Below are 7,401 nucleotides of genomic sequence, written 5' to 3' on the forward strand. Positions count from 1 at the left end.
GAAACTTTCTATTGTTACTTCAACTTTTTACCTGATTGGGGTCTCCCTACAGTCCTAGTTCCACTGGCGTCACACAGACGAGAAGCAAAATTACCTTCACTATTCCACAAAATGGATTCGTATAACATTTTCACTCAAAAAGGTTGTGCACACACCCAGCTTCGTGTGTATTGATTTTCCTGTCCGATGTTAACTATTTAACGGTAGAATTCAGCTTGTGCTTGCAATTACTGAATATCCAATTCAATAAGCGGGGAATCAACCTTACCGCTGGCCAGATTTAGAGCATACTGATTTTTTTTTCAACTTAGTTATAGAGATGTTATTAATTATCAGTTGAATCCTGAAGATGCAATGAAACGTTGTTAAGAAGAACAATTTTTAACTGAGATGCAATAATCTCCTACCTACACCAGGTACAGATTACCTTAACCCAGGAAATTTGTATAGGGTGATCACATTTTACTGGTATCTCAGTAGCAAAGCATTTTTTTCTGAATAATCGCGTTAGTTTAGTTTGCGCTAGTGAATATAACCAATATGTTACAAAGAGGGTTTTCAACATTTGACACTTAATCACGTGGTGTTATTGGCATTTTGTAGGACACTGTCAAATGACGTCACGGTGTCCATTCCCACCATCGATTCGATTGTTGATAAGCAGTTTTCTTTTTGTGATTTCTTCCTTATTGACACTGTACCATTTACGGTTTTTACCCAAAGAGTGCTTTGGATAAAATATCACATTATCATTCTGTTTACAAATGGCAATAATATCACGTGGATTAGTGACCGATCGAAGAATGCAAGCATCAGACTTAAATTTGACAATTGTCACATGACACTTTACGTGTCCGGATTAGCTCAGTCACGTGATAACTGTCAGATTATCATCTAAATGGTGAAATCAAACTTAGTTTTTGTCTTATTGGACTTTAAACTGTTATATAGAGAATTCTTCAATATATTGTGGATTAGTTTTCCAAACAGTCCAAATCTAATTATTTCATTCTTGTTTAATAGGAAACAAGTTGTCACATGACTCTGATATTTAAGTCAAACATGTGGTGGTACCCCCTTAATGCTTATAAATGAAACATTTGGAGTTGATGACGTGACACATGGGTAATAGTACTGTTCATTGTATTCAACTGTACTAGAGGGCAATAAAATTACAAGACCCACGTGCACCACAATAGATTGGCCACCATTGCTTGGTGGTACCGTTCGCAGACAATTCGACAAGAAAGAAAATTTTGCCCGAATGGTACAGCAAATTCTGACCTTAAAACGAGCAGTTAAGTTTACAGCGTAGGTAGTACCATTTGACTGGTACTCCAAGACTGTTACTATACAAAGCAGCCATGTTTACACCCATTTTAAAGACTAGCTTACGTTGACTCAGCCAACGTGATTATTCAGCAACCTGTTAATGTCTGAGTCATTATAGTAAGCATCAGCAAGTCGTACGTTGCGCGAACGTAACCAAACGCTAATTAGGCTCCAAAAACAATTGAAATTCCACAAAGAAGTCTTTAAAACCGAACAAAAGTTCTCGTTCCCAAGCAAGCAAAGCAAAACCGACGGGTGCAACATTATCTCCAAAGCAAGCCAAGTCGGATGAGTGGTTTCTATTTTCTAAATGACACGCCACAACCGCCCAGTTGAACAGTGCACGAGTCGGCCGCGCCTCGAGCTACCATTAACCGGCTGGCCGACCGTTTTGGATGTACTCCCCAGCTGTTTCAGGCGTGTGAGGGTTTTAAGTGGTTAGAATGTGATTCGCGCCACCCGACCCGGCACAGTCTGAGCGCTTGGGATCGACAGCCGGAAAGGGGAGCGAAACGGCAGGAGATAGAAAAGGACGAACGATTTACGTGTAGGCTAAATGGAATGTTGTCGTTTGGTGTCGGTTCGTTCTAGAGAGTTCGTTTTATGTTAGCGTAAAAGGACTTCTCAAGGGCGTTTTCGTGACGCGGTTTGTTCGACTGTTTTGAGACGCTCTCGGAGGATTTTCACCCGTACAGAAGCTTTGTTACGTTAATGCTACGTTAAGTTGACCTGGATAATACTCACAAACACAATAATAACGGCCTGAGTTACATAAAAGTTACGTTACGGTAGAAACATTACTGAAATTTCACACTGAACTTTAAATGTTTCTGGACCACAAATTTGTCCCTTTAGGAAGGAAGGTTAAAATGGCGTCCAAACTGATATTCATTGGCCATATAAACAAAATGGCCACGCCTGAATGTCATATTTCAAAAAATGCACTAAAGCACTAAAGAAAACAAAATGGCACTATCCATAGAGTTACTTGATGTATCTGCTCAACCAATCACACCAATCCGGGCTTGACCTCATCATTGTGAAACCTTTTGATGTGCGAAATTGTTGTGATTGGTCGCTGAACTGTGCCATTGTCTGCCACGACCATTGAACCTGATGATGCAACCGTTGAGGTTGAAATGTCGACACTTTAGACAGCTTTGGGTGGGACGCTATTATAGAATGCCAGAATTAGACGGACAGTGTCACCATCTATGAGCTGCAAACACATTAGTTCACAGGGCGCCACCTGTTGACAGTTCCTTCAACAATCCTCTAACAGTGTACTGTAAATTGGGGTGCAATGTTGGTTGCCTACACTCGCACATAGTAATAAAATTTTTATTTACAAATTACACGTTATTATAAAATCATCTGTAAGAAACTGGTTTTTTCGTTATTCTAGTACTTTCCGGACTGAACCGAATACTTAATTTTACCCTGGTCGTCGACGCTGGAGGAACTGGAAGAGAAGGCGGCGTTGGGGCCTTGGGCCTGCCCTGACACGTGCACCCCCGTCCCTTGGGCTTCCCCGAATCTCGAAAACAGCACAGGTCTGTATTAAAAAAATTGTTTGTTTAGATAACGTCACACGGTCACACCTGATACGGAAATTCCCATTTAATTATTTTTAACGATGGATCCGAATATGTTAATGAACAATTTAAATACTGATTTTACCATAAACCGCAAATTGTTGTTTATACCAGTTTCAAAGAAATTCCGCTTTTGTTTTGCTAGTCTCGGATGTTGTTACTAATTCAAATGATTCATTTAAGTCTGGTTTAGTTATAATTGAAATTAAAAAACCTTCTGGTAACTTTAACCGACAGTTTTGGCTAAGCAGTTCTAGTGACGTAATATTACAAGCTAAAAGATTCACAGATCAGCTGAATGTTAATAATTAATCAAAGTCACTATACTATTCTGGTAACTTGTATGTTCACATTTGCGTAAATCTTAGTGCAGTCAGTTGTGATTGGTCCAAAAAAGCAGCTTTCAGCTTGCTGCTTTTTCTTGACCAATCATAAGCTGCTCAAACACTGTTGTGATTATATTTACTTTATTTTTAGTTAAGTTTTAACCAGTGGATAACTTTAACCGAAACTTACCCTTGATATCCGGCCTGTTGTCCGGCGCCTAATCCTCCTGAACTGTGTCCACTAGCCGGCCCACCTGAAACAAATTGAGGTAAGAAATCCACCATTTTGAATGTATAGTCAGGGGGTGAAAGTGTCTTGCTTACCGGGGATGTTGTTGATTAGATTTTGCACTTGTCCTAAAATATGTTCTGGGTTGGCCAAGTTGGCGATTTGATCTTCTGAAAATATTTATGATAGTTTACAAGGACACTCTGTATATTCTATATTTACTACTCAAGTGTGAATTTACAGTTTGATCTAGAAATCTAAATTCTAGAAACGTTTTGTGTGTGGGAATCGTACATTTACAGTAAAATCGCCAAAACGTGACTGAAAATTCAATTAAAAATATTTGAATTTTGTTACTTACCGTTGAAGTAAACGGGAGCGCCTGCGCCTGCACCCGCATTGGCGCTACTTCCGGCCGAGGCGTAACTTCCGGAGGAAGCGGAACCACCTCCACCCCTTTTCACTCGAAACAGGGGGATGATGTTCATCAGGTCTCTTTTGCTTCGCACGTAGACTGGTTGCGATTGGTGACCAAAGTGGTCGATGACGTAGTACGACTTGGGGACGTAATCACCCCCACCTATAATCAAACCACTGTTAAGGGTGAGTTTTTTTAGTGTTGAAACACGTACCATAAACGCAGGAAGCGGTGACAACGACCAAAACAAACACTAGAACAAACTTGGCGGTTACCATGATGACAATGAGTATACAGAGTCGGTTCGACTGGTTTTTAAGTGCTAAACGCGTGGACTGAAATAGGTGATGATCGATGCGGGACGAAGATTAATTTCCCCTACCAATGGATTTACGACGACCAAAAAAAAAGAGGAATTACCGATTTTCTATTGTTTACTTATATTCAGCGTGTGAGTCGTTTTGTCCAAGACTTAAGTCCACTTTTTGACCTTTCTTTGTATTGTTAATTTGAGGAAGTTTCCTAGTGGAAACTGTGGCTTTCCAAGGTCGCCAAGACGCCTCAAAATATGTTTGTACATCTGAAAAGACTTCTTGGAACTAGCCGGGTACATGATGATCAGACACAAATCTAAACAATCGATTTTGAGATCTAATTAAATCGGCGGACCTTGTCACGGTTATATAATTATAAAAAAAAGTCCCGTCTGGTTATCTGCAAGGTTTATGATGGTGGTTCCGGTTTTCCAGATATTGCCATTGCCCACCACACAAAATTTTATAAAAAAAAACCGGGACGCAAGAAAATCTGTATAATATGTTTTGATTTACACATATCTTAGCGTAATTGACTTTTGTAAGTACCCAAATGGTCTTAATAATGAAACATGCAAAATATTAATTAGTTTCTGAGAAAAAACCCTCTAACTCAGACAAGTGTAAAACTGCGAAAGCGCTTACACTCCTATGAAACGTCATTAGACTCTCTCTTTCTACTCTCACAAGGTAGACAAAGATCGCACGTTTAGTTGTCAACTGTCAATTTGAGTTAACCTAGTTTTCTAACCTTACTTAATTTTCCATGTTAACATTTAGCTGTAAATGTTTAAAAAAGTGTTTTTGTTACTGTAAATACGTAATTGCCCTGAAATGCCTTTAATAATAATGACGGGAGTGCCTAGTAGCGGTAAAACCACCCGGTCATTGGAGCTAAAATCGTTCTTTGAAGCCCAGGGCAAAGAAGTGCTCCTAGTCAGTGAGTATGAGCAAATAACCAAGGCAGGATTGGACAAAAATGCTGTATACTTGGACTCAAACAAGGAAAAACTTATCCGAGGCTTACTTAAAAGCGAAGCGTTGCGTTTGATCACTCCCAGCAATGTAGTTATTTTGGACGGGTTGAACTACATTAAAGGGTACAGATATGAGCTGTATTGCGGCACTAAAGCAAACAGGAACACTCAGTGTACTGTGCACACTGAGATTAATCGCGATCAAGCCTGGGAATTTAATGACAGCAGATCTGACCCTTTAGAGAAATACTCACGTGAGACATTTGATTCTCTAGTTATGAGGTAAGTTCGCACTTAACCCTTTATTAAGGAGAGCTAAAACTGTTAATGCAGATATGAGGATCCTCACGGAAAAAACCGCTGGGATAGCCCACTTTACACTACCTACCCAGAAGCAACCCTTGACCTAGCTACCATCTATGCAAGTTTGTTCAAGAAGGCTCCACCTAAACCTAACCAAAGCACTGAGAATCCACCATTGAGCTCCACAAATTTCCTGTATGACTTGGACCGTATCACAAAAAGCATTACAGACAGACTAATTGAGGCTCAGAAAGTAGGAGAGAGTGAAATTGATGTGGTTGGGTGTAGTGAAGGGGTTGCAGTACCTCAGGTCAGTGTGCAAGAATTAATGATGTTGCGTAGACAGTATATCACATACTCAAAAATGCACACACCTGAAATTGATAAGATTCCAGAGTTGTTTGTGCAGTATTTGAGGACTAGTTTGAACAAGTTTTAAATCTTTAAAAGTTAAGTGTGTAAAACAAAACAGGAAAATTGGTTTTTAAAGCTGTATATTTGTCTTACAAGCATTTGGAGAATTTGAATCACTCTTTTTTGTAAAACAGAGTATCTTTAAGAAGATTCCAATTTTTAAAACTAAATTTCTTTGATATCACCTCCAGGAAACTTTTGGTGTCTGTAAGGAACTGTTAAATCTTAATTTCTAACTTAACTTAGTCTTTACCACTTTTAAATAGCTTCTTTAGAAGAAATCTGTCATTTACATTTGAAAACTGTTAAATACATCCAAGAATTTTGCTTTATTATAGTATAACCATAAAATTAACTATTAGATTGAAAATTGTTCATTTCCATCCAACTGTTGATAGGGTATAAATCGTGATCGGTGTTTGCGCAAGTTTACTATCACTTCGTGCAACTCAATAATCAAAATCAACAACCCAGTTATAGTTAACAATCCCAGGAAGCATTTAAAGTAAAAATAATTGAGTACAATATATTCCTGGCTGTCCATGGTGAAGGTCATTTGGTACATATCCACTTCGTTAATGTTCGTCTGTAAAAGTACCCACGTCCTGCAGATTGGTGTCAAATTGCCGTCCAGTCCTTCCACCACCAGAACCTCAAAACTTTTGGTTAATGGTTGGGAAATTATCAGTTCCAGTTGTACGATTTTCTTGTAGGGGTGATCGGTATCGACTAGGTGGGTTTGGAAGTCCGCGAAATTACCTATTTAAATAAATAATTTAGAAGCTTGATTGGGTGGGGGGAGTGAGTTGTTTTACCAGAGCTAATCACTATGTACATTTCGTCTAGGAAATTGTTGATCGTTATTGGACCGTCCAGAAACAGTAATGTGTTGTTAGGGCTCAAACTTGCTTGGTATAAAGGCTTCTCAAATGTGGGTGGTGCAGGATAATTATCCACTGGGAGAAAATTCTAAAGTCAGGATTAAATATTGCTATTAGCATTATTAGAAGTAGGTCTACTAAACAAAACTTTGATTCTCTCACTTTAATACTGTTTGTAAATACTTCCAACCTAATCTGTTCCTTTTAAGCACATTTGCATGATTTTAATACTTACCATAAAGTTTAATTGTTTGTGTGTTGAACTTTTTGCATTTGTCACCGAACAAAGTGTGAACAACGTAACAATAACAAGTTTAAACAACATTTTTGCTTTAAATTTAAGAATTTGAGTAATTTTCGCTTAAATATTTTAACTTAATAGTAGCTTTTAAAACGTTACATTTATTTCACGAATCTTATTGACATTATCTATTTTAGTAATCTTATCTGAGATAACCCAACAAATAAGTTTGAATGCAAGTATTAGTGTATATGTACCAAATGAAGTGATTAGATAATGATGACTGGAACTAGCTCAAATATGTGGGAAAATGCAGGTCGATGAGAGCATAATCTGATTTGACAGAATCTGGGCAGTAATTGTGCTCTTGA

General features: G+C 38.4%; 3 protein-coding genes and 1 long non-coding RNA gene across 5 annotated transcripts; 2 read left to right on the forward strand and 2 right to left on the reverse strand.

Moving 5' to 3' along the window:
• Nucleotides 1-972: 972 nt before the first annotated feature.
• On the forward strand, nucleotides 973-2,869 carry LOC145731601 (uncharacterized). Its single transcript, XR_014178832.1, has 2 exons — nucleotides 973-2,120; nucleotides 2,188-2,869. It is a non-coding gene; the product is annotated as an uncharacterized LOC145731601 (long non-coding RNA).
• On the reverse strand, nucleotides 2,660-4,249 carry hui (hase und igel). 2 transcript variants are annotated; one of them, XM_081983441.1, is made up of 5 exons: nucleotides 4,115-4,249; nucleotides 3,844-4,062; nucleotides 3,578-3,649; nucleotides 3,444-3,507; nucleotides 2,660-2,887 (listed from the first exon to the last, which is right to left on the reverse strand). In XM_081983441.1, exons 1-5 carry the CDS (start codon nucleotides 4,176-4,178, stop codon nucleotides 2,734-2,736), a joined length of 573 nt encoding a protein of 190 aa, XP_081839567.1. In that variant the 5' UTR covers nucleotides 4,179-4,249; the 3' UTR covers nucleotides 2,660-2,733. The 2 variants fall into 2 exon arrangements, with proteins under 2 accessions (XP_081839567.1, XP_081839566.1); XM_081983440.1 differs by having other exon boundaries at nucleotides 3,578-3,652.
• LOC145731585 (protein KTI12 homolog) lies at nucleotides 4,222-6,278 on the forward strand. The gene is made up of 3 exons (XM_081983432.1): nucleotides 4,222-4,355; nucleotides 4,415-5,473; nucleotides 5,525-6,278. The coding sequence occupies exons 2-3, from the start codon at nucleotides 5,049-5,051 to the stop codon at nucleotides 5,931-5,933; spliced, it is 834 nt and encodes a 277-aa protein (XP_081839558.1). The 5' UTR covers nucleotides 4,222-4,355; nucleotides 4,415-5,048; the 3' UTR covers nucleotides 5,934-6,278.
• LOC145731589 (uncharacterized) lies at nucleotides 5,972-7,222 on the reverse strand. Its single transcript, XM_081983438.1, has 3 exons — nucleotides 7,025-7,222; nucleotides 6,724-6,877; nucleotides 5,972-6,667 (listed from the first exon to the last, which is right to left on the reverse strand). Exons 1-3 carry the CDS (start codon nucleotides 7,112-7,114, stop codon nucleotides 6,267-6,269), a joined length of 645 nt encoding a protein of 214 aa, XP_081839564.1. The 5' UTR covers nucleotides 7,115-7,222; the 3' UTR covers nucleotides 5,972-6,266.
• Nucleotides 7,223-7,401: the final 179 nt, after the last annotated feature.

This window comes from Ips typographus, linkage group LG7 (genome assembly GCF_016097725.1).
Source record: "Ips typographus isolate SLU linkage group LG7, UJ_Ityp_2.0, whole genome shotgun sequence".
Classification (NCBI taxonomy): Eukaryota; Metazoa; Arthropoda; class Insecta; order Coleoptera; family Curculionidae; genus Ips; species Ips typographus.

Bases quoted from the DNA above. Each gene is read 5' to 3' on its own strand.
- hui (XM_081983440.1), bottom strand. From the start codon at position 4,178: ATGGTAACCGCCAAGTTTGTTCTAGTGTTTGTTTTGGTCGTTGTCACC. The intron at 4,063-4,114 runs GTACGTGTTTCA...GTTTGATTATAG, and splicing joins CACCGCTTCCTGCGTTTATG to GTGGGGGTGATTACGTCCCC. The intron at 2,888-3,443 runs GTAAGTTTCGGT...TTTTTAATACAG, and splicing joins CAACAGGCCGGATATCAAGG to ACCTGTGCTGTTTTCGAGAT.
- LOC145731589 (XM_081983438.1), bottom strand. From the start codon at position 7,114: ATGTTGTTTAAACTTGTTATTGTTACGTTGTTCACACTTTGTTCGGTG. The intron at 6,878-7,024 runs GTAAGTATTAAA...TCCTGACTTTAG, and splicing joins ACAAACAATTAAACTTTATG to AATTTTCTCCCAGTGGATAA. The intron at 6,668-6,723 runs GTAAAACAACTC...TTATTTAAATAG, and splicing joins GTACATAGTGATTAGCTCTG to GTAATTTCGCGGACTTCCAA.
- LOC145731585 (XM_081983432.1), top strand. From the start codon at position 5,049: ATGCCTTTAATAATAATGACGGGAGTGCCTAGTAGCGGTAAAACCACC. The intron at 5,474-5,524 runs GTAAGTTCGCAC...CTGTTAATGCAG, and splicing joins TTTGATTCTCTAGTTATGAG to ATATGAGGATCCTCACGGAA.